The sequence below is a fragment of the Plectropomus leopardus genome, chromosome 4, assembly GCF_026936395.1.
Source record: "Plectropomus leopardus strain MGB_pleo_1.0 chromosome 4, ASM2693639v1, whole genome shotgun sequence".
In the NCBI taxonomy this organism is placed as follows: domain Eukaryota; kingdom Metazoa; phylum Chordata; class Actinopteri; order Perciformes; family Serranidae; genus Plectropomus; species Plectropomus leopardus.
This window is the reverse complement of record NC_142179.1, coordinates 29,669,833-29,695,854: the sequence shown is the minus strand read 5'-3', so window position 1 is coordinate 29,695,854 and position 26,022 is coordinate 29,669,833. Positions and strand designations below refer to the sequence as shown.

Sequence of the window (26,022 nt, the reverse complement as noted above, 5' to 3'; positions counted from 1 at the left end):
GTTGTCGGGGCATATTTTGGACAGAGATTTTGCAGGCTGTAGAGTCAAATGCTGACTGCAGAAGGTTTTTGGTAACAGACTGTAAAAGCGATGTGGGCCAGGTCTGAGCTGGAGGAGAGCTCTGCAGCACTCTGGCTCCCACTGGGTTCTCACAGAGCCCCTTCTGGAGGCAAACCTGCCACCCTGGCATACCAACTGTTGGAGCTTTACTGTTCCCTTCAAACTGAGCCCTTTCTCTCTCGCACACTCTCTCTCTACCACAGGACAATGCAAACCCTTTTAAATATTAATCAAACACGTCTGTTTTCACAGAGTGCATGAGTTCCAGACATGAAAAAAAGTTGCTAAAATGCATTATATAGCCTGAATTTTCACCTTTTATTTAGAGCAACAGTGGATTAGTTGGCTTTTTTTTTCCAGTCATAGATGGAGAGACAGGCATTGTTTGGCACATAATTTTTTTCCAGGTGAACATGGGTTTTAAATCATAACCCTTCACGCCCGCCTTTCCAACTTGTATACTTTAGGCCAGTCAATGTCAGCTGACAGCTGCGTTTGAGCCTGACTAATCACTCAGCGCCAGTGTTTGATAGATATATTGTACGTGTTTAAGTCATCTCTCCAGCGACAGAATAACCAGCATGCGAGCAGCCACAAAAGATCACATATCAAACATATGGCACCTTGATGTCAAGGAGACTTGACTCAGAGCTGAGCACGCACCTCACTGAGCCTGTTGGTGAATACTGAGTGCCCTAATGTAGGTCATGATGCCCTACTTTTCCTTCTTGCTTTGGCCGGGCTACATTAGCTGGGGCCTGCATAAAGTAACCTATATATTGCTGTTTAGAAATGATCCAATGAGGTTGTGTTGCATAATTTATTGGTGTGGTTGTCAGCATGAGTGCTCTCCATGAGGTCCAGCTCTCTTTTAAACCAATGATAAACTAATAATAGCTGTGTAGTTTTTACAGAAAGAAGTCACTGAGTCACAGACGGGGGCTGGGTCATGTAGGGCTGGGTTGTAGATCAGTAAATCAGTATAATGGCCAGTAAATTAATATTATACTGATATTTTGATATGAGAATAGATATCCTACAACATAACATAATGTATTTTTCTGAACTTACTGGACTGTTGTGGTTGTTCTATTATTTACCTTCCCACTTTGTGCTTATATCCACATTACTGGTGCTTATTTATCAAAAAATCTCATTGCGTAATTATTTTATGAAAGCACTAACTGACAACCCTACGGTATATTCATAATATTGATATTGAATTATTTGGTCAAGAAATATCCTGATACTCTTTTTTTTTTTATCTTGAAAATTTAGACAAAAAATTAAATAAATAAAAATAGCTCCCTGAGGTTTTACAACGTGAAAGTTCCTCCCAGGCTGGTGCTTTTTTTGCATGTAATGCAGACTGCCTTTTCTGGTGCTGGTTGAGTTTAATGTGCACACTTTTTCATTAAATAATTTTAATGGGCAATCATTAAAACAAAACGCCACGACAGATAATTGGCAAAATGTCAAAAATCGTCTCTGATAATCGGCCCCGGCTGATAATCTGTAGACCCCTATTTCAAACCAAGAAAAGACGACACTCACGATATTACAATATCGTATCCATATCATATAACAATATTGATATACTATTGATCTATTGCACAGCCCTAATTACACAAATATTTTAATGTTACAGACCTTTACAGACTTTAGCAGAGTCCTCTTGTGCTGTGACAAGTCATTATTGTGGGTAAACCCTTGTAATGAAATATTGTAATATAACTGTTTGCAGCCCTTGTAACAGAATAGCAAGGATGAATCAAATGCTATTGGTCATAATGCTGCCAGGCCCTCTGGCTGCTCAGTACTGCTCCACAGTGATCGTGAGGAGTCCCTGCGTGCGTGCGTGTGTGTGTGTTCGTGCGTGCATGCGTGCGTGTGTGCGCGTGTGTGTGTGTGTCTGTGTGTGCGTGTGTGTGTGTGTGTGTGTGTGTCCCAGCCAGACACACCACACACACGTACGCTTGCTTACATATTCTTCCGCCCACTCACGCGTTCGCTCTCTACGAAGCTCCAGAGGAAATGGGTGCCCATTTTGCTACATTTCAGAAAAACACAAATCCATCCTGGTCTTGTAACTTTTTTTCGAGAACATACTTTGAACTGATACCGTCTTTTCAGAACAAGCATTCGTGTTTGATTTGACTGCTTGAATGTAACTTTGCTTATAGGTAGGCCTCTGTGTCTCATTATATTAGGTCAGCATAGTCTTCTGGGGAACACTTGCATTTCTTGCCTCAGTTTGATGTGTGACTCAAACATTTGTGTGTTCAGCTGTGTGGTGTGCTATAGGTGGAGCTTCACTCAGGAAAACCTTAGTTTTTCTAAAGGGAGGAGTAATGACCCAATGAATACATTTTGCACAAGTTGGCATTCTGATTTGCATGTTGGAGGGTTGAATCTGGCTGGCTGTGTCTTTTACACTGCCTTCTTCTGCTCTGTGTTCACCTGAGCTTGACATTTTTCTGCAGTGTTTTTCCATCACTCACACAACAGGAAGCGTGAAAAACAAGGTGTGTTTGCTCAGTATGTTTATGGTGGCCAGCTGGAGAGACACGACCAGAGTTGAAAGAGAGGAGAGGAAGAAGGTGAGGGCTGTTGTCAGTAGGCTGCTGGTTGAGGAAATACTGTGTGTTCACAACACAATCTTATCTGTTCAGACAGCTCTGTTCTTCTGCCTGTGCTCCTGTGGCTAATGGAGGCTTTACGCATACAAACCTGTATGAAGTTCTGTGGTTCTCTTTCTCAATTGGTGTGCCATCCCCTTGATGCCACCTTCTACGCTGATGTGGTAGCACTGACTTCATTTTTTAGCCAGTTTATGCTCTCTTGTTCTTGTCCTGTTGCTCCGTCTTTAGGGTGATCACGCTCTACCCCTCCCCCTGGCTCTTATTTGCTCTACTCATCTCCTCTCCCTGTTGCACTCGTTCTGTTTCCTCATTACTCTCTCACTCCTCTGTTTGTGTGTGTGTGTGTGTTTTGTGTGGGTGTGCACGAATGGGCGGGAGTTTCTCCACTTTCCTCTGATTGGCTGGCAAAGCTCTACGAGGATTGGCTGTACACTGTGTATAGTGTGAGAGAAAGGAAAGGAGGAGGGGGAGAGAACTCCAGCAGGCTGGGGTCAGGGGAGAGCGGAGATAGAGTGCGTGGGTGTTTTTGTTTTGAGATGGCAGGGTTTGAAAGCAGGAGAGGAACGAGTCAGCTTGTCTGTCAGTGGCACACTGAGCTCATAGGCCCTGACTCCAGCGCTGTTTCCCCTCTTGCCAAGGCAGCTGCCATTCTCCTCCTCTTCTGTTCCTGTTCTGCTCTGTGCAGCTGTGCTTCCCTCCTCTTCTCTCCTGCAGCTCTCGCTGCCCTAGCACCCAAATGCAGCCCACCCCTTGCTCTCTGAGCGCGAGCCTCTTTCAGGGTGGAGGCGCTGCCAGCGCTGCTGGTGCTGCTACCGCCAGCAGGAAACTGTCCAAAAGAATACTAACACAAGCGCCGTGGAGTAGCTTTCTTTGGTGATGGTGAGTCGCTTTCACTCTTTCCGTCTGACTTTTATACAATCGAGCGCAAGTTTGTGTTTATTTTTAGTGTGAGCAGAGTTCCAGTGTCATTTTCTGAGAGTTTGTGTTGTAGTTAGAGTGTGGTCTTTTTAGATCAGTGATACTCTTGTTGAATGGAACAGAAACGCCTCTAAGTTAGTCCTCCTGAGTGGTTCAGTTGTTCAGGTGTCTGCGTGTAAGATACAACAGCGTGGTGAAGAATGTTGCACAATGCAGAATCACACCACCACCTGCCAAAAGCTGGTAACATTAACAGGTGACCAGCTATTCTTTTTTTTTTAATCTTACAATCTAAAGTTGTAGTTGGATGCTGAAATAGTGATATTGTTGTTATATTAAGTTGCTTTAGTCACTGGTGGTTGCTACATGATATGCGAACACTCAGTTTGTGCAACTTTCCTGTAGTTAGTGAGTTATACATTGAGTCATAAGTTGGGCCTCTGCCCCTTTTGAGGCATGAGTAGATAAAGTTAAGAAGAAAGGTTGAGGATTTTCCTGCAAATGTTGTTTTGCAGACAGATAGCATTTTGTTTTGGCTTGGGCCTTTTGCTCAAGGAAGTTAGAGGGACTATCAGTCCCTTCTCTTCTCTTCTTCCCTTCTCTTTTTTTGTCCTTTTTTTTACAGTACTCCTTTATGTTGCTGTTTCTAACATGAATAAGTGACTATTAGAATTACTTTATGATTTGATGTGTCCACTGTCTAAAGGTTCAACTCACCCTCCACAACCAAAGAAACCCTTGCGAACCTAAAAAATCAGATTCCATTTTTACCAAAGGATTCTCTTGTCACGTATTTATCTCCTGTCTATCCCTTGTTTGCTGCGTGTCTTAATCTCTGTCTGATTTGTGCGTGATGTATTGGCCACATCTGCCAAAGCTGTCGCTCTAGATATCAAGCATTGGTCATATTTTTCTCTCACAAAAAAGGGGGGAAAAAGATGCTTAAAATCATTGCAGTTAAAGTCTTACAAATCTGCTTTAGCTGTTGTGCTACAGCATAATCTGCGTAAAGCCATGGCTCTGCTTTCCCTAAACAGATTTGCGGTGGTTGGATGGGTCTCTGATGAAGAACAACTCTCCTCCATTAGAGATGTTTTTCTTAGTGTGCAGCCCTCCCACCCCCATCATACTTGTCCCATTCCTGTTGGAGGCATTTGCTAATCTGTGTAATGAAAGGTTAAAACCTTCCCAAGCCCTTCCAGATTGCATCATATGATAATAAATCTTCTCGTTTTCACACAGGCGTCAGAGCCATACGCTTGTTCTTCAGGGGTTTTTGGTGACTGACCACTAGATCTGATTTGGGACCATTTCACCAGTTTGAATTGGCCCGTGTAACATCAGAGATTTATATATTTGCTATATATTTGCAGGGTTTTTTTTGTTTGGTTTGGATTTTTTGGTGCTGTCAGCAAACTTCTCTTTTGTTTGTAAGTCCCTTTTTTGTTATCATCACCCTCTCTAAATTTGCATGTGTTTGCGGGTCTGTGAACACAACGCAGGTGGAGCTCTTCGTGAGTTTTTTTTCCTCAGCAACAGTTTGTGAAGTTTGAGATGCAGGGTGGATGATTGATGTGTTGATCCAGTCAGAGTTGATCAGATCAGATTGATTGATGAGAGGAGTAGCTGCTGCAGAAAGAGTGAAAGCGCCATTTAGACCCAGCACAATTAACGGTTACATTTCACTTTCACCGTGCCTGGTGTTCTGCTGCTCCGTCTGTGCTCAGAGTATGTTCTGCGCTTCGAGAGGTGAAATGAATAACTGAACTGTATATATATATTCCAACAGTGCTCCTAATATTTGAGCTCCGAAAATATAAAATCAGTATGTGGCATTAGATGTTTTAATCGTGGCAAGCCACCACAAATAAATGAATGTGTGAGAAACCCTGGATAAATACACAACCACACACTTTTAATGGGCCATAAGTGATAATTGATAATAGTGTGAGTCTACAGTATATGTAGGTTTTCTTAAATTATTAGGAAAATCCTGTGTGGAACTCCTTTAACACAGGGTTCCTGCGAGTCCTTAAAAAGTCTTCAAAAGCATTTAATTTAATAATCTAAAAATAAGGCCTCAGTTGGTATTAAAATGTGTTAATCAGTCATCAAAAAAATCTTAAAATGCTAAGATGTTGGATAAATGATTTCGTGCTCTTTTCAGATGTTGCATTGACAAATCTCAAAATAATTGGTACAGTCTTTTATTTATCAATTCATTTTAAAATATATGAAATTTACCAAATTCTTCTCACATTAACGTCACCAAAGAAGTCATGTTTTATGCTACAATAAATATCAGGGCAACACTGCATCTAAATAATTGATGTTCATTCAAGTTTTCTTTTTCTTCTATTTTGGTTATTATAAAACTGGTCTTAAATTTCATACCAAGTAGCATTTAAAAAGTCTCAAAGTCTTTAATCTAATACCCCTCAAGCTGTAGGAAGAGATGCCTGTGATCAGAAGTTTTAACAGCTTTAGGCCTGGGTTCTCTGGGATGAATTTCTACATTATGTTTTAGACTGCCAGATTTAACAGTTTCTTAGTAAGCAGGCTATAAGTCTATCCTCAGGAATGTGTTTGTTTTGATAGGTTCATTTTGCCTCTCCAGCTTTGTTCCTCTCCGGTGGCTTTGAAAATGTCATCTGACAATCTGTGAGGAGGAGCGTCACGCTCCCCGGTGCCTTCAGCAGCTGATGGAGCCATCTCATTTGTTTTGTTCCACCCTGAAATGGTCATCTTTGTTTTGTCTCACACACATTTTCTGAGGCCAGAAGCTGCACTCTGCGCCATGTGCTATGTTACTGTACACAGCCTAGGCCACCATCTGCACTCGCATCAGTGGCTTCAGAGTGCAGAACCTTGCCTCGCTTCACCTGCTGAGAGGACATGTGCTCACAGACAAGGTGGACACGACCATCAAAAAATCCACCTCATCACGCTTTCTGCAAAGGAGGACTGCTTGTTGGCAGCCAGTCTGCTGGTCCATTGCATTGCTTGGACAGAGCTGAGCACTAATGAGGCTGCCTATCATGTGTGCCCAGAGAGAAAGCCCCCCCCACACCCCTTCTTCCCCACCTCCCACATGGCCAGCCAGTCCGCAAGATCTCTCCTGCAGCCTGCCATCCCCTCATTAGAGCTCTCTTGTTTGAATGCCATGTTTTTAACGCCCATTAATTCCTCTTGCTTTTTCCTCCACTTTCTTTCCTTTCAGTTTTTCCATGTCTCCCTGTTGATTATTTGTGTGTGTCATACACTCCACAGGCCTTTGAAAACCTTGAGCAGCAGCAGAGAGCAGTTATAAAAACAGAACTTTCAGATTTTCACAAATTAGCCTGTTGGCTTGTCATCCAGTTTAATGTGAGACCAGTTACATGTCGGAACCTCCTCCCAGACACCATTCGGCCTCCTTGCCAATTTGAAAAATACTTTGTAAGCCAGGGCCACACCAACAAGTGTGTCTGGGCAACGTTTCACCAGCAGTTTGTGGAAAACATAACATTTCTGTCTAATGTTTGTAGCACTGTCAAACTTAACTCCAGTTTCTGCCTCTTTTTTCCTTCTCCTCACCTCCTTCAGGGCATCTGGCGCATTCCAGTAGATGAGATTGATCGCCCGGGAAGTTTTGCATCTCATATGAACCGATCCATTGTCCTCTTGCTAGAGGTGCTGTCTCAGCTTAAGGATCACGATACTCTGGTTAAAGTCTCTTTCATGCTGCAGAGAACCCCTGACCAGGGAAAGTAAGGACACTCTTCTTGTGATACCGCTCTTTCTGTTATGTATTATGTATTTGTTCCATGACATCTCTCCTCTTGCTTCTTTCTCCTCCATGAAGGAAGTATTTACGGGATGTTGACCGCCAGGTTTTGGCCAAGAGAGCATTTTTCCTAACTGTAAAAGTCCTGGAGGACAATCTGAACAGTCTCACAGGGGTAAGGAAGCACAAATCACTGTACACACATACACCAAGAGCCGCTCAGTGTTTCAGACGTCTGGCATGCACCCACTTTGTGTTTTGACAGGCTCTGTTCTTTTTCAGGTGTCTGAGCAGCTTCACAAAGCGCCTGCGCCCTCCATGGGGGAGATGACCACAACGGACGCATCAAACAGGCCCAGTTCAGAGGACAGCAAACATGCACTGCCTAAGAAGCCTGGGCTCACAGAAGGAGCCTGCGCCGTTGAGACAGGGCCCCGGGAAGCCTCTCAGGCACAACTCACCACACCACCGCCATCCATAGATAAAGGGAGTAAAGTTCAGGAGGTCTACCCTGGAAAAGTGGAAACTGCTGGAAGTGAGGGGCACAAAGTGGGACCAGAGGAGCCCATGGAGTTGGACACTGGCCACTGGAGGAGGCCCTCTATTACCATAGATTCTCAGGGCAACCAGACGGAGGCTGAGACCTCCCTGAGTGCTGTGGAGCCCCAGCAGAAAGTGGCTGACAGCAGCCGGACACCAGAGCTGTCTCTAGAGGAGCTGAGTATCAGTTCCAGGCAGCAGCAACTCCAAGCCTCGGCACCCAAGGTCACCGTGGCAGCCAGTGGGACTGATCAGGGGTTACCACGTAGGCCAAACAGGAAAAGGAAGCTTCTTGAGGATGTGGAGTCCGGAAAAACCTTACTGCTTGATGCCTACAGGGTTTGGCAGCAAGGCCAGAAAGTCATGACCTACGATCTGGGACGAATTGAGAAGATCATGTCAGAGACTTATATGCTCATAAAACAGGTAAAACTCTCCAACATGTACACTGATTCCTCTGCTGTGCACACACACTAACATTATTGTCTGTTGTCTGCTGTCATTTTTCTTGATTTGCAATGTCATGCATGCTTGAGACGATCCCTCCTAAAATTAACTGGTCTTGGGAAACCCCTTTTCTAACTGAATTAGTAACACAACCCCCGCTGTAGAATAGGGACTTTCCCTGTAACAGTTTTCAAACACTGTAACAAATTCTGCTCATGAAATGTGGTTTTATTTTTACTTTCACTAACCTAAATTCAACCTTTGTGACTTAGGTGTTCTGCTGATATTTTTTTTTTTTCTTTCTTTTCATTTTACACAACATCACAAATAGGTGGGGAGATGCTGTGGTTTAGTCATTGTTGATTTTTTTGCCCCTAACTTAGCTTATCAAGTGGGTGCATCTCATCATTGCATTCCCACAGTTTATAATTTGCAGTGATTGGCCTCAGGTTACATTTTGAACATGTTGAATTAATTTTCTAGTGTCTATATCAGCCAGTTTTTGCTCCAGTACAAAGTACTATTGAATAACCAAAGACTTACATGTAATGGCTGTAGAACTGTTGCCAACAAGGAAAGATGTGTGGTGGCAAAGTGGCATCACATAGACAACGGTCTGTTTGTATTGTATGAAAAATTTAAGGACTTTTTTACTTAAGTTAATATATGCACCGTTAAAATTTATAGTACCTTCTGACTGCCCATAGCTCTTAGGAGAAGCAGTGAAGGGGCTGTTTTGCAGTGTAATGGTACACAGGAGTCACGGTTCGGTTCGTACCCAGGTTTAGAAGTCACTGCTTAGTGTGAGTTCACTTCAGCGGGTTAAAAAACGCCCAAATGTATAAGGATCTGTTTGTTTTCATTTATTTTGAACAGACTCTACAGCAAGTGTCCAAGATAGACACATTCGTCATGTTTGGGACTAAGAGCATTTTGCCCACTGGCAACTTTGGTAAATTGTTTTCATCGTGGTTATAGGGAACATTTCAAACACTTCTGCATTACCCTGTACAAACACTGAACAGAGGCAGACGGGCTATGAAACAGGAAAGCCGCTCTTATGCTATGAAACTGAAAATACAAAATGACTGACACTTGTTTTCCCAACATGATAATATGCTGCCAGCGGCTTACGGCTAAAAGTTTTCCGGGTAGAACTCTTGTTTGTGAACTTCGGTTCCACATTACATGCATCAGTCTACGTACTGTGTGTTCTGCACGAGGCTGTGTGCACTTAACTGTGACACTCATACCATGACGATTTGGCACTAATACACGAACCATTACGGCCCCACAATCTGTATAACTGTGCTTTTTATTTGAAATTCATAAATCATTATGTTAACCTTCTCTTGCGTAGGAAGTGTCATAGAAGTGAGAAGTTTCTTTGTATCTCGCTAGAGCCAATGTTTCTCGGTTGTTGAAAGTCAGTCCAGCTCCAGTGCTTTGTATGGCACTGATGGTGTAGTTGCAGAACAACCCACATCAGCTTATATAGCCATATTGAGCTGAAGATCAATGCTGGCCCTACAGAAGTTGCCATGTCATTAGCTGTGTAATGCCAGAGAGCTGGAGCTGGAGTGGGAGGGTTGTAGGCGAAAGGACAGCTGAAGAGCAGAAAGAAGAAAATCGGAGGAGATGGGCCAGCTTCAGCAGCTTTTGTTGTTTTGTTTTTTTTAGGTGCTTGGGTTACAGCTAAGATTTTTTTTCCTGTGCTCCTTCAGAGATGGCAAAGAGAATATTTTCTCAGACACACCCATAGGAGAGAGTAGCCAGAACCTGCCATGACATGTTTCCTGTCACCAAAGGAGTTGCGCAATTAATATGCCTGGACGTTTTCCAGAAGCATCTTCTGTTTGTGCACCTACTTGCACAAACTGCAGAGGCTTTATGGTTTTGTGGTTTGTTGCATTGCACAGCTGCATGTGGTTAGAGTTTAGAGCCGTACTTTGCATCTATTTCACTTTTGTTTCTGTTTTTACCTCTGCATATTTCAGTCAGATATTTTTCTTTCTCTCAGCTTACAAGCCACTAAATTGTGTGTTCCTGGTATCACAATACAGTATGCCGGTCATATAAAGTGAACGGTTTTATTGATGTGCTAGAGATGTCTTGTTGAAATCTGCCTTGTTCTAATAGTTATCATTGTGCGATATTTAAGTCATCGCTAACAACTGTCTGTGGTCTGACAAGGAAGATTTGCAGTGAGATACACATGAATTGAAAGCACAGGGCTTTCTTCTGAGATGCACTGAAGCTTGACTCAGTCCATTTAACAATTGGCATCATTGGAAAACTAGAATGAGACTACTGTAAAATCCCTCCCTCTGGGGGTCCCTGAACTGCTGCATACAACAGACTGTTGGAGAGAACAGAACAGCTGTGCGAACAAGATTACTGCTAAGTGTACAATGTCGGGCTCTAGCTAAGCTCACCAACTCCCACACAACACTCTGTACTGGGCCGTAATGTGAGCCTTTCTTTACTGGTGCTGTGATCAGAGGCAGGAGAGACATCCTACTGGCTCTAATATGGAGTCAGAAGAATTTGTTTGGTTTTAGTGTGGAGACAAAGTCAGTAATTAACACGGTGTGTACACAGGACAGGTCACCTCAGAAATATATAGTGATTTCGTAGTAGTACACTCACAGGTTCAGTGTTGCCAGAGGAGGTTTCATAGAAAAGGTGCATGAAAAGATTTTTGACTAGAATACAGTATAACCAGACAACTCACTCAAACCAACTTTTAAAAGTGGTTGCCAGGTGTCAAACACTATGCACTTGTGTCACTTTAAAGGTATATCATGCAGGAATTTCCTTAGTTCCTGTATTATTTCCTTGGCAGTGTATTTTTTTTGCAGAGACTCTGCCCTCTGCCTGGATTTTTTTATTTTCTGTGCTCCAGACATTTATTGGCCTCCACAGCGCTCAGGTGAGGTCTAGACTTTATTACAGGATAAAGATGACCGTAAGCAGCATGCATTCAAGAGACACAGCACCAAAAAAAACCCTCCCTATGATAGCGAGGCGAAACGCCATACAAGAGGGAATCTGGCGTTGGTTTATACTTTCACTTTTGCTAGTGAGTGTTTTTACAAACAGTAACCGACAATCCAGCGTAGTATACCTTTAATAATGAAAATGTGACAAAAGAATATTAAAAACCTTTATTTGCACTAACCGAACGCAATTGTTTGTAGTTTGAGGTTTATTTGATACTATACTGGTTGCTTGTTTATCCATTATGTCCTTTTTAAAATTTTGTTCTACAATTGTCTCTAAAACAGATGTCTGTGCGCATGCGAGTAAATGCACTAACCCACATGCAGTGTTTTCATGTGCAGGTTTTGACTGTTACAGTAATATTAAAAAATACAAATATTTAAATTTGATCTATTATGGAGTGCACATTTTGGTGTTTGTTGCCCCTATTTATTATATGTAAAAGGCCCAGTTTGTAGGATTTAGTGGGAAAGTTGCAGAACTGAAACTTCTCTCTTGGGTCCAAGCATATAGAACTTTTTCTTGACTTTTCTGGGCTACTGTAGAAACAACAGGGAGGACTCCCTGGCGAGGACTGGCTCTGTTTGTAGATAAAATAAATGTACCGTTTTATGGTAATGGAAACACAACAACTCTTATTTTAGAGAGATTGAAAACATAGTTATAAATATTATATTCCATTTCTGCCAATAGATGCCCCTAAATCCTACACACTGGACTTAATAAAGTGGAGAAGCCAAAAATTGGTTTCCAACTGCCAATGGGGACCTAGCAACCATTACTGTCATTAACCAGGAACATTTGGAGATCTGTTGCTCTGCCCTAATGTCCTTGTTGTGTCTACTCTGGTGTCCCAGGTTGATGAGGACGTAGCTCTGGACCAAGCTGTGAAGTTCTGCCAGATACAGTTGGCCACTTCTGCCCAAAGACAGGTAAAACTCCTCAACTCAGCATGTTCATCTGCCGTCTTTCTGCTGCCTCTGCAGTTTCTCTTTCCTGTGCATCGTAGCTCTCACTGTATTTGGCATTCCTATAGAGTGTCAAATGTACACTCTATCTATGCATATTTTATCCAAGTTGATGCCCAGTATTTGTTTTTTCTCCTCATAATAGGATTGGTTTCACATAGTGAAGCTTTTGATCATTTAAAGCTTTACTCAAAAAAAAGTTTATGATGCAGCAGCAGTATTTTAGCGACGTGATGAATGCCATTTGACATAGCCTTTTAAATGAATGGCAAAAGAAAATATCCAGTCACGAAATTATCATAACGGCAAGTAAAAGTTTAACTAAGCAGATCATTTCTGGTAAATTGTAACCCTCATAGCACTGAGGTGATGTACTCAAGGTTTATCAAAGTCTGGTCTCTAGCATAGCAAATTTATACCTCAACAGCCAAGCCAAGAATACCTTTTTGAGTTGTCCTTATGTTGTTCACTGAACCTATCTTCCAATCCAAGTAGATTAAATGCTAATTTAATCTGTCTGCTGTTTAGTTTATAATAGCAAGTATAAGGATAGATGTTTTGATGTTTTGTTTAACATTGGGAAAAAATGGCACATGTAGTAAAATGTGCCTAACTGATAACTCCAATTCTATCCTGCTTCAGCGTGCCAGTACTAAATATAGCCCAAAGCGTGGTGTGAATGCTCCCTGTTGTCCCTTCAGCCTCACTACGTCGTTGCTAAACTTGTTTCAGCCGGGCATCGGTGTGCATGTAACTTATTTGCAATGTGATATGACTCACATGCCAGATGACACATGAATCTTAATACAGTGAAGAAGTGTGTCTAATTGTAGTAATTCTAATTGGTTCAGCTAGTGCAGCTAAAGCAACGATTAGCTCTGCTTTGTCCTCAGGACTCATATTCTTCATGGAATCATTAGTTGCTCTGCCTCATCGTGTGTCAGTGACTCCCCCTTCCTCACATCCCTCCTCCTGCCCACACAGTCAAAAAGGGTCTCTCTGCCCACATCCTGTTGTCACGGTGATGTTCCCCGAACCTCAGGCTCATGAGAAGTAGCTGCAGGCAAAATAAATCTCTGCTTTCCTAGTTCACTGATCGTATCATCTTATTTTCTGCATCAATCTTTTTGTGTTCTTTCTTCAGTTTTGTCCGTATAGTCATTTGTCTAATTTCCATGCAGAAACACACGACTCAGAGATAATGATGCTGATGAGGCACGTCTTCTCAAATGTGTAAAAACCTGGTTGGAATTTGAATCTTTTTTTTTTTTTTTACTGAAACAGCAGTGTTGGCACCGTTGAAATAAGTTTCCAGTGTTTGTTTATTTACATGGATAAATCTCCTTAATATCTTAATGCACTTTATATTTGCACCAAATGTTCTCAAAACACTGTCTCATTTTGTTTCTAATCAAATTGTCCCTAACTTCCATGCAATTATACTTTACCATAAAAGAGTCACCTAAAAATCAAAAACATTTTAAAAAGTGTCAGACATAAGTAACAAGGTACTGAGGGAAAAGTTCTTCACAGAAAATGATCTATTAGCAGCATACCAACTTCAAACTCATTAAAAAATCCGAAATTGTTGAGGTAATTTAAGTTCTTATTTTATGTTATCATGACCATAGTGTTGTTTAATTTGTAACTAAAATTCCATATGTGAATTCATAACCAAAGGAAGTACAATGAATCTATTTGTTTTCTGTATTGACGAGATTATTATGTCAGAATTCCAAGGAAAGTTTTTTTCTCAGAAAAAAAAATGTCTCGTTTTTCTGAATTTTGAGTCACAGGGCCGCATGCAAAAAAAACGATGAATGAACACATTTTCTCTCTTTTTTTTTTGCTCGTTCCACGATTTGTTATTATTTTGTTAGTTACACATTTATTTTGGGGGGGAATTACCACTATTTTCTTATTTTTGCTTTTCTGTTAACTAAAAGAACATTTTATGAGTGGTCGAGACACTCGTAACCGAGATAAGATAAAAGCATCTGGTTTTCACAGGCCACAAATTGTTGCCCAGAGATAGTTTTACATTTGAGGAATATTTTAAAAAAGGCATGAATATTGTTTAATCAAATTTAGATAATGTTTTATTGTAATTATAATGACTGGATTATTACATTTAAGGACTACAGAAATACTACTGTACTTAGTACATTGATCCAAACTACCGTAATTTCAGTTACTTTGTGTCCCTCTGCCTTTTTTAGTGTCATTTCTCCGGTCTTATTCGTCTGCCAGAGTCTTTGCACACACCACAAAATCTGTGATTATATAGTGTTTAGGGGGTGTTCCTGATGCTAATAGGAGACTTATGATCAAGAGGGATTCATCATTGAGCACAGCTGTGTAAGAGCAAACTTGGGTAGTTAATAGTGTTTTGTGATTCTGGAGTTGACTTCTCTTATATTTTCTCTTACCAGAAAATTACGAGAAAATATAAGAAATTTAAGAGAATATTGCTGCATGAGGCCCATTGTCTTTTAATTATTGTCAAGAGAGAAGGAAAAAAATGTAATGTCAATTATTTTCTAAGCAATCAACTAAAAGTTTCATCAGCAATTATCATATGGTTTGTGCTACCAAATACTTGACATAAAAGCACAACATTTCCCTCTGAAGTGCAGTGGAGTAGAAAGTTGCATGACATTAAAAAAATTAAAAGTACAGTAGATAAGTACAATACTTGAGTATTATATGTATATATGTATATATGTATATGTATATATATATATATATATATATATATATATATATATATATATATATATATATATATATATATATATGTATGTTTATATATATATATATATTCAGCCTTGAAATGTAATAATCCAATCATCATAATCACTCTAAAATATAATAATCTAAATGTTACGATATTTATGCACTTTTCAATATCTATCTAATATATATAACTTATGTTTCTTCGCATTGGGAAGCAGTTGGTAGACTCTGAAAACAAGCTGTTTTCAACCACTCATAAAATTTTTCTCTTACCTAAGAAAAGAACAATATTAAAAAAAAACAACAACATCAACCCAGAAATCAATGTGTACTAACAAAATAAGAACGAACTTTGAATACAAACAAAAATAGGAAAAAAAATGTTCCTCTGCTGCTTCATACTTCATACATGAGGCCCAATAATGAGGCAGATTCATTTTTTTCTTATGGAAACTCTTGTCAGAATTCGGAGATAATAATCTTGTTGATTCAGAACAATAAGCAGTTTTTTTCGTCATTAATGCATTACACTATAAACCAGACACTTTCCAGTCTGCTATGTGCCAGGTAAATGTTATACTGTTACAATTGTCAGATATTGTTGACTCGTCAGATATTATGATAATTAGCCCGCATGTGGTGCTTTGTGTTCTCGTTTTCTCTTAATGCTGATAAGACAGGGCGCCTCTGCGTACCAGCTCGCTCTGCAGTCTCATCAAACTGCTGTTTATGTATAATTATTGTGCCACCAGCTCGTGTCGTGGTTTGCATTTGTTTGCGGTTGTATAAAGCGGGAAATGTGAGTAGGCACCTTGGAGTTCTCAGCTTGGGGGCATGAAAAAAAAATCCTTGCCTGCTTTTTACAGATTCACACATTCCTTCAAGCCCACACAAGTGCAGAGCGAGATGTGCTCGTGTAGTGCTGAGCCGGAAAATTGACTCTGTGTATTGTTTGCTGTCTCACTTGGACGCTACATCAAGGAGAAGAGCATGACAAGGCGACATGACCTGTGCTCTTTGTTACTGTCACTCAATGATTGTCTGATATATTTTCAGAATCTTTTTGGTTTTTACTCTCATACTCGGGGAGATGCTGCAGCTCTTTGAGAGACTCAGGGTACTTTGTTAAAACAGTCTTCTGTATTTGAGCAAGCTCTACTCATCAAAGAATATGGACATTAGTTTGACAGAGGAGCTCCAGCGTCAGTCTCATTTGGGCAGGCAATTTAATTAAAATGTTCGGTTGGCCGGTCTTTCAATTTAGTTGGAAAGATGACAAAACCTGTACACGACATCTACAGCTGCTCTAATCTGATTTAAAGCCCAATCTCGATAATTGCACAGAACCACCTTTTGGTTCACTTTGTGGGACCTGAGTTTGGCCGTCAGCAGCCCACTCTCATCACATGGGGGAACCTACACACTGGCTGCATGTGATGTGCTGCAATTTTCTCAGGTACAGTGTTCTTCTAATGCACACGGTCCTGCTGACTTGTCGGTGTCTTTGTTGACGATGTTTAATTCATGAGATATGAATCATCAGATCTGGCTGTGGAGCTGCTGCAACGCTCAAAGCTGCTCTGTGCCGCTCTGCTGAAGGGTCTGTGTGAGCTTTTGGAAGGCTACTCTGTTTGTTTGATTTGCCTGCGCGCCGCTGTGTGAATCCCGTGGGGAGCTCCATCGTACACAGCTGTGATTCAGAGCACAATTTGACTTAAACTCCCAGCAGATAGCCTGAGAAAAAAATGGTATGCGAGCTCCGTTATTGCCAAATTATCTTGTGCTAACATACTGTATGTGTCAAAGCGTGCTTGTCATGACAGTGTCTCCCCTGAACGTTGCCTGCAGGCTTTTGAAATCGTGACAAAACTGCAATGCATTAAATGATCAAAATTTCCTGACAGAGAAGCCTTTTCTGTGCCAAACCTGGAGTCATATTTACTTTTTACACAGTTCATCCATTACAATGAAGAGCTGGATTTACAGGTTTATAAAGGTTAGTTTTCATCCAACTTTTCATCCATTTTAAATTGAAAACTAGAGAAGGTGTATTCATTTCTTTTAACAGTGCTCCTCGGTGTTGCCATGACAGCGGCTGTGGGAGCAGAGCGGCTGTTGTCACAGGTTGTTTGTGCAGCTCTTGTGTTTGTAAGTGGTCCTCAAAAGGACTCACAGGAAAGTGGCTCAGAGGGATGTAGTGTGGTGCAGACTAGAGCCGAGCTCCTTACCAGCACCCAACAACAGAGTCCAGCACACAAGTAAGCCTGCGAACCCCGGGGGGGGACGACGTCGCAACTCTGAAGGATTTTTGTTACCACTTGTGTGAAAGAGCCTAGCCTGATACTGCTGATGCGTGTTGTTTGAAAAGTGCACTGTGGCTCACTCTGTTCCTCTGGAGTCTCTCACCAGATTCTTCCTCCAGGGACAAGGATGTACAGTTTTCAGGAAGCTACCCGTGCAGAGGAGGGTTAACGCTGCACATGGATCCCCAAGGTCAGTCACAGCTCCTCACGACCTCCTCTTCTGTCTCCAACAGTCTGCAGGCGATGCCCCGACTACACCCAAGTACACCAAGGAGCACCGAGACATCTTCTTCCCCGCCTCTCTGCCGACACCCGTCCTGCTCAGCCACACAGCCTGCCATCCGCTGTCCACCCCCGAGGGTCAAGCCAAAGTGGTGTACGAGCCCCTGAGCAAGCTGTCCAGACCTCAAGCGTCGGGCTTCCACGATCAGACGCAGCACAGGAGAGCGGCGAGCCACCCTGCTGCAGCCATGGCCTTCCTACCACACACAGGTACAGTGGCCTCCACTCCCACACCAAGACATTGTCATCAGTGTTTTTACCACAATGTAATGTACATATTCACAAATGTTAATGCACTCTCTGGTGCTAGTTTTTGGTTAAAATAAGCAGGTGTAGTGTAACACTGCTGCTGAGGTGAAGCTTTGCAGTTGTCAGTTCAGTTTATGAAGATCCCGAAAAGACCAGCAGGGGGCGCCTGTGGACTTTTACACAGGTGTTACATAACAGCAGACTGGCGCGCTTGTATTTTGCCTTTTGGGCTTTGTCAGCTCCCCAATAAGCATTTTAGAAATTAGTGTCTTCCAGATTGCGACTCTTTTTCGTTCTCTTCCTCTCTGGGGTTTGGCAGCATCACTGCTGATCCACATAATGCAAATTCTGGCTTGCTGTGTGTCTGTTTGATATCTAAAGATGCAATTTGAGCACTCAGAATCTGCAGCATGAATTAATAATAATACTAATAATAATAATACTAATAATAATAATACATTTCATTTATAGAGCGCTTTTCAAGGTACTCAGAGACACTTTACATCATAAAATAGAGTACACTTAAACACACACAACATTAATCACACATTAAAAAGCAGTTTTGAACAGGTGGGTTTTGATAAGTGTTTTGAAGTGGGAGAGGCTGGTGCAGTACCCTGTGTGTGTGGGTGTGTGTGGGTGTGTGTGTGTGTGTGGGTGTGTGTGTGTGTGTGTGTGTGTGTGTGTGTGTGTGTGTGTGTGTGTGTGTGTGTGTGTGTGGGGAGAGAGCTCCAGAGGGAGGGGGCGGCTGTAGAGAAGATGGAGAATTCCCTTGATATTAAATACCAACTTAACCTGTGAGCTTGAATTTTCAATATTTTGTATTTACTAGTGTATTTTTCTTTCTAGTCATGAGATTTAATTATTATTTGGAGTGTTTTAACAATCATTAGATTTTTGCATGAGGCCAGTAGAGCCATTAGAGGGCAGTAAACTGTGTTCAGAGGCTGAAGACAATTCTCTGGTTGTTGAGTCACAGCTTTTATTTCTTTTCTGTCAGATAAGTGCTCAGTAAGTGGAGCTGTTGCATTTGGCTCTCACAGATGGCTCTCCTGATTTGGGGCACATTTTCAGATAATGGTCATGAGCTTTTTACTATAACTTCTAAAACCTTAGCTTAAATGTACCTTTTTGCTAGTCTGTAGATGTCCTGCAGGTGACAAACTTCACACAGCTGCTGCTTTTGAGACGCATGAGACCCGAAGGAGTGTTGTGTCATATGGACTTAACTCATAATCGAAATTTAAATCAAGCAGAAGTATCTTAACTAACAACTGCAAGTGCAATTCTTTGACATTTGTTATGACATTGGTGCTGTACTCAAATCATTGGCATAGGTAGATAGCTCAATAGATTCTTTATTGCCATTGCATTTTAAAACACACGGTGATTTGGGTGGCAGCAATCCACTTCATTTAGCAGCATGTATAAATAAATATACTATATAAAAAAAGCTGCACTATCTTGCTCTCTCTTAGTGTAAATATTTCCTAAAGTCATTCTGCTGTTCTCTGCTGCTAACCAAAAAAAGAAAAGTTGCCGCTGCAATTTTATAGCCTTGCGATATTCATCTTTTAATAAAAAAAAAATGTCAAGTGTATGCCCTGATTGTCAATTTTCACAGTAGTATTGAAAATCAAACATTAATATTTTCAAGGTCTTCTTTGTATTGAAGTTATAAATTCCGGTATTGTGATTTGAATGATTAAATATTTTATATATCCCATCCAGCAATTCATATAAAGGCAAACATTAATTAATTTTCATTTGTGATATTTTCAGCACTTCAAGTGGAAAGTGCAAAGCTTTAATGAAGTAGCTGCCAGGCTGAGCTCTCTGCAGCGCAGCACTTTCATCTTGTTTTTGTCCTTAATTAGAAACTCACAATGCTGCTTCACAGAGCTTCTGTTTCAGGTTCGCCTCAGTCCATCCGAGCACCTTTTACATCCACATAGTGCTGCAGATTTTGCTTGCATAGTTTTTATTAGTTAATTCGTTTGTTTTTCACATGCAGACATTGATGCATCAGTGAATGGAGTTGACTGAAAGTGTCTGAAACGAGTGGCTGCATATTTGCACTGTGTATGGCTCCATGAAGATTCCCTCAAGTTATTAAAGTTGGATGACCTTTAAAGGTGTTTCAGAAACTAGTGGTTTTGCACGCACGCGCGCATGCACGCACGCACACACACACACACACACACACACACACACACACACACACACACACACACACACACACACACACAGGTTAGCATTAAGTAACACTGCAGTGCTGTGAATTATGTAATGGTTTCCTTGGTAACATTAGTAGAGAAGTCTGAAAGAGTATGAGATCATTTTTGTTTTCATTTGTGTTTGTCTGAGCTGCGGGAGGGGGGTGGAGGAGTGGGGGGGGTCACAGTTTAGTAGATATGTTATTATTTCAGGTAGCTGTCTAGTGACGGGAACTTTAAAGTCCCTGTTAAATGGAAAATTCTTATCAATTTATTTATTTTATTTGCCATTAAATGCCAAAATGTACAGAATGATTTTATTGTATTTCTACACAATACTGTCATTTTACTCGCTGTGTCCCAGAAATGATCAGTTATGAGTTAGCCGTTAAATCTTATGTCACAGTGGACCTGATGACCTCCATAGAAAGTCCGGTCTGTAAAGTCTGCTGCTTTTGTCTTTGTTGCAAAGGATCCAATCAGTAGATCAGTAGTTGCGTGTTTTTGTCAAGAATAACAAATATTGGAAAAATGGCCAAATACAAGGAGGGCCGGGTGCTGATGGCTTTAACATTTTTTTTTTTTTAATGTGTTGTTTGTACCCACAGAGGAGCGGGCGGAGGAGCCCTCCGAGGGACTTTCATACCGACAGCAGGAGTCGCATCTTTGTCAGCAGATGAAACTCGCCACTGTATCCCAAGGGCAAGAGTCATCAGCAGGCTGGTTCCAGGAGGAAACCGCCACATGTAGCACCGCACAACCTTGCCCAGGTCAGAACTTTGGAATCAGATATTTCAATATAAACTGTATCTAACAAGTAGGGTTGTCAAAAAATATCAGCACATATGGATGATGAACAATAGAAACAGTTTTAATGCTCATTTTCCACTATATTGAAACTGTTCATCAGCTGCTCTTTCTTGCTCTCTGATGACGGCGAGTTGAAACACTTACTGCTGTTGTGCACACAAAGCCCCGCCTCCTCTCTCTCGCTCACAGTGCTGCCCTTTAGTCTTTCGTCACACTTTTTCTCAATTGTTACTTGAAAATAAATAATATTAAATAAGAGAAAATACAGCTCCACTTTTGTGTTTTTTACTTGCACAATATTACATTTTGAATGTGTGGCAATGTCAGAGGCTTTTGAACATATGTAAACCTTAACAAGAATATTGTTGTCATAAATTTTTCATTAAAATAATCATTTATTTATTTATTTATTTTACTTTTTTTTTTATTTATACTACAGTTATTCTTTACTATAGCCAGGAAAGGAAAAGTCATTGTCATGTTATAGCTTTGCCATAGCGATCTTTTTTTTTTTTTAAGTACTTTTAATTTTATGCCCTCAATGTCAATTTTTCCCATTGGTATTGAACATAGTATAGAATATCAATATTTTTAAGGCGTTGTATCCAATTTCGAATTTCCATTATCATGACAACACTATTAAGAAGGACAGTGACCTCATATGCCTTAAAAATGTTTAATGTTTAGATATTTTTTCTTTCTGTCTCTCAGACCAGCAGCAGTATGCCAGCGATGAGCAGTCGAAACTTCCAGACCCCAGCCGAATCCGCTCCAGAGTCCCACCCAACATGCCAAAGCTTTTCATCCCTTCCACCGTCACCAAGTTCCCACCAGAAATCACAGTAACACCTCCGACACCAACGCTCCTCTCCCCCAAAGGCAGCATCTCAGAGGAAACCAAACAAAGACTAAAGGTATGCAGTTCGCCTTCTAAAACACGTGTTTCTCGATGTGACTGTAAATAACCGTAATGCAGCTGTTTGATGTGTACTCTAATGTAAGACACAACAGCGACCCCTGCTGTCTGCTCCTCCACAGAACGTCATCCTGTCGTCTCAGTCTGCAGCCACAGTCAAAAAGGACACTCTGAGCCAGCCGGCGCTGGAGGTGCAGGAGACATCCAGCCAGGAGTCGTCTCTGGAGAGCGAGTCGGACGAGGAGGACGATTACATGGACATCTGAGCCTCCGCAGGCCTCGCTGAAACTGAACAAGGCCTTTTGTCGCAAGTTGGCGTCACTCTGCCAAACCCTGCGCCCCCTGTCTTAAAGAGGAATGGTACACGTCACTGCAGCTGTCTCTGTTGATGCTATCGCTCCTTCACGTGCATTACAAAGAAAGCACTCCCAAACTGGAAAAAACGCAGTATTCTCATCGCCTGTCATGTCACCGTGTTGCTCTGCTCGTCAGCAGTGATGGCGTACAGGACAGACAGCGATGGATGTAGTCTCGCAGCATGTTGGTAACGTGCCATTTATGCATATCACACATCAGCTTATCGAGCTCTCCTGCAGCCCTTAGTTCACTGGATCTGGCAAGAAAGACTTTTAGCCTTTAAAGCCAACCAGTCCCGCGTTTATGCATCTTTATTTTTTAATGTCGTGTGCTAACTGTATCTCCAAGCAGCAGCTAAAACCTCGTCTGAGAACTCGTCGATCTGAGGTGCCTCAGTCGGGACTGACGCTCAGCAGCATGTAACCTGCTGTCCACCACTTTGATTGCTTACTTTGGCATGAGAATTTCATCTGCAAGACGCATCGCGTTGCTACACGATATATTTCAAAGGTGGAGTGAGGACAATCGGCTGCATCCGAGGCTCACACAGCCTCACAACCTGTAGCAGATTGGAAATGTTTACACTTTAATGTTTGGGATGTTTTTCAGTTAGCACTAACTCTGTGCTATTTTTTGTACTCTTGTAATATTTTGTCCTATATAAATTTTGTTTTTGCGTGCATTTGTAGCGAAGAGGAACAGTTCTAACCAGGAAGGCGTCCTGTCACCAGCACTGATCTGAATGATACAGAGAGAGATGGGTTTTCAGTTGTTATGAATTAGCTTTTGTACATATCACAATCCAAATATCTTTCCAATGTGTTTGGCTTTAATGGGTTATTGAGTATTAAGTGGGAAGAGTGTGTGCATGTGTGAGAGTTTAAACATGAAGATGAGGGTCACTTCTGTTTCAGTCACGTCAGGACGCAAGCTGACGGCAAACGCTTTGACGTGACCGATCCTGATGTCAGTGAAATTGAAATGCATGCCAAGGAGGACTCTCTCTAATTCAGATGCCTTTCCATTGAAACCATTTTGGTAAATTTGTCACAATTCTAGCTTAACTCAGAGGAAGACAACAGAATGTTTTTTACAGATTGTTTTCTATTAAAAAAAGAAAGATATTATGTTTCTTGATAGTTGTCTAAAAATAGACTTTAAAAAAAAGGACACAAGTGAATAATTGTAAACTATCACCCTCGATTTAAAAAAAAAAAAAAGTTTTGTATTTTATTTCATCGTATTTGTTTATTTTTTTGGTGTAAGATAGTTTTCTATTGTTCTTCTGGGAATGTACCACGGCTAAAGAGATGAGCGAGTTGAGCTCGGCCCCCTCCTGGCTCCGGCTGATGGAGGGGAACTGTTCTCTGTGTCTTGACTGCATTATAGATGTCAAACCAAAAATATATTTGAGAAACACATATTTGTTTGGTGTGCTCTTTCAAGTACCAATCAAATCTGGGTAGGTTGGGCGGGGTCAGTCGGGAAACTGTGACTGCTATCACCGTAATTTATTTTAAGACCTATGGACGCATGATGTTTACTGATGCTTTAAATCAACATTCTCAACCACCCGTAGACACAAAAGAAGCAAACGTATTCTTGAACATGTTTAAGGCTGATGTCACCTGATTGCTTCTGTTTATTTTTTCCAGTCTTGTCTTGTCACACAACATTTTACTTACTTGAGTGAGTGCAGCAATATTTCAGCATTCATTATACTATGTAGGAGCATGAGGTGCCCACCTCAATAATAATTCATATCAAATTCATATCAAACACATATTGGTTGCTAATCAAGATAACAAAGGGGTCGTATAATGTTTATGAAAGTGGACACGATGCACAGGAGGACTCCAAATATTGTTTAGAGTAGGGAACGTATTAAAAACCTAACAAGGTTACCTAATGATTTACTTTTCCTTGGATGACCCTTGGATGAAGTGTTACTACTACTTTGACTACAATTATCAAAGTCCCAACTGATAAGATTCAAATAATAGAACGGAAACAGAGAAATGACGGCTTTATCCACACAACTTGACTTAAATTCAGAAATTTTTAGGCTTAATATGAACAAGGGAAATTGTAAATTGATCAGTTCACTGTTTAAAGGAGTATTTTTAGAAACAATCCATGTCTCATTTATCTAGTTGCACACTCTGAACTTCCCAAACACATTCATTCAAACAAAAACCTTACTACTGGAACGCTACTCATTCATGCGTGAGATGAATTTTTGCAAGGTGATTTAGATAATGATGTTTTAATTAAAATGCATGTTTTGGAACTACTGAGCGTACAACTCGATAAATAAGGGTTACACTGCAGGAGTTGTGTAAGTTTATAAATGGATATTTTGATACAGTTTTTTTTAAATGTGGACCCCTATGACTTCAAGTCATCAAAAATGTTTGCCTTTTTTGGATTCTTTGTTCACCATGGAGGCATGCCTGCAAAACAAATATTTCTTCACAAATTCAGCGTAAGATGGGCTGACTGACATAGAAATGATTATTTGGGGCGTGAAGTATTACTTTAATGCTTTAGTGTAACAATCTTCTGATATGAAGAGAGATGCATTCTTCACTCCTGGTCAAGAAGGCAGCATACAAATACATCAACAAATTGGGACAACTCACACACTTCAAAAGAGTATCCAGGTAAGATGTATGAGCATCAAATTTTCAATTAAGCAATGTCGTTTTTAAAATTACAATCTAATAAAGTTTGGTTTTAATGTTCATTTGCTTGTTTTATCTCAATTTTTCAGAAATAATTCGGTGTACCTCCAGGATCACACCAGTGAGAGGATGTTCAAGTGTTCTGTGAGGAGGAAGGTGATGCTAACTCACTAAAACACAGCAGTCATTTCTGTCACCAGTCAGGGCCACACATGAGCACACAACATTTTAGCAGACGGCTAATTCCTTGGCAGTCAAGGTTATTTTGTTACAGTGTGCATCTGACCCATCAGACTGAAACACGTTATTTAGATGTCATCAGTAACACTCAATGTTTAAATTGGATTTCTTAACAGCTTGTGTTTAAACACACTAAAACGACTCATTTTCTGGCTTTTTTTTTTTTTTAAATGCCATTTATAAAAATCCCATAGGCTCGTGACTCTATAACCACATCACAAATGTTTAATTTAAAATCACAACTGTGCCACAAAGGTCTATACAGCATTCATTACCCTCTATCCTTGGACCCTTGATTTGGATGAGAGAAAAACTCTTTAACAGAGAAAATATATAGGAAAGCCATTTATGTAATCTTGCTTATAATCATTTTGAAATCTCGAATAAATGAAAAAAAAAAAGCATCTTGTTCCACTGGAGCTGTGAGCTCTGTGGCTCCTGTAGCCGGTGGACCACCCCGCTGACCACATTGACTTTGTGGTCAAAGGGCTTGTACACTCTGGTGTGAAGTCTCCGACACGAGGGAAGTCATTAGTCTTCATTAGCAACTTCCAGGAGTTTCTTATGAAGTGCTGTGAAGTTGTCATTTGCCCCCTTTGCCAGGCAAGCTAGATCTGAGGTTTGTTTTCTTATGTGGGCGACCAAATGTGAGCTCACCCGGCCCCTCATCGCTGCATGCGAGATCACGATCACTGACGTCAAGGATGCCTGAGAGGATGTTGAAGCAGAATTTAATCACAGTTAAGTGGCTTGTTTATTATCGTGGAGGATGATGAATGAAAAATGGCATGAGTATCAATTGAGGAGAATACATATGACATAGGAATAGATAAATAATAGTCAGAATTAAAGAAATAAAGGACTAAATAAATTCTGAAATATAGT

General features: G+C 40.9%; 1 protein-coding gene across 4 annotated transcripts in view; it reads left to right on the top strand.

Annotated features, from left to right (window-relative positions):
* Window positions 1-23,634, top strand: part of cabin1 (calcineurin binding protein 1) — a 45,153-nt gene extending 21,519 nt beyond the window's left edge. For all 4 annotated transcript variants that reach the window (XM_088077067.1, XM_088077066.1, XM_042487470.2 and 1 more), the window contains 8 exons: window positions 7,206-7,369; window positions 7,465-7,561; window positions 7,669-8,352; window positions 12,234-12,308; window positions 17,617-17,875; window positions 20,739-20,900; window positions 21,652-21,854; window positions 21,979-23,634. In XM_088077067.1, the coding sequence (XP_087933193.1) occupies window positions 7,206-7,369; window positions 7,465-7,561; window positions 7,669-8,352; window positions 12,234-12,308; window positions 17,617-17,875; window positions 20,739-20,900; window positions 21,652-21,854; window positions 21,979-22,122 (1,788 nt within the window). In that variant the 3' untranslated portion in view covers window positions 22,123-23,634. The remainder of the gene's footprint in view (window positions 1-7,205; window positions 7,370-7,464; window positions 7,562-7,668; window positions 8,353-12,233; window positions 12,309-17,616; window positions 17,876-20,738; window positions 20,901-21,651; window positions 21,855-21,978) is intronic.
* The last annotated feature ends 2,388 nt before the right edge of the window (window positions 23,635-26,022 follow it).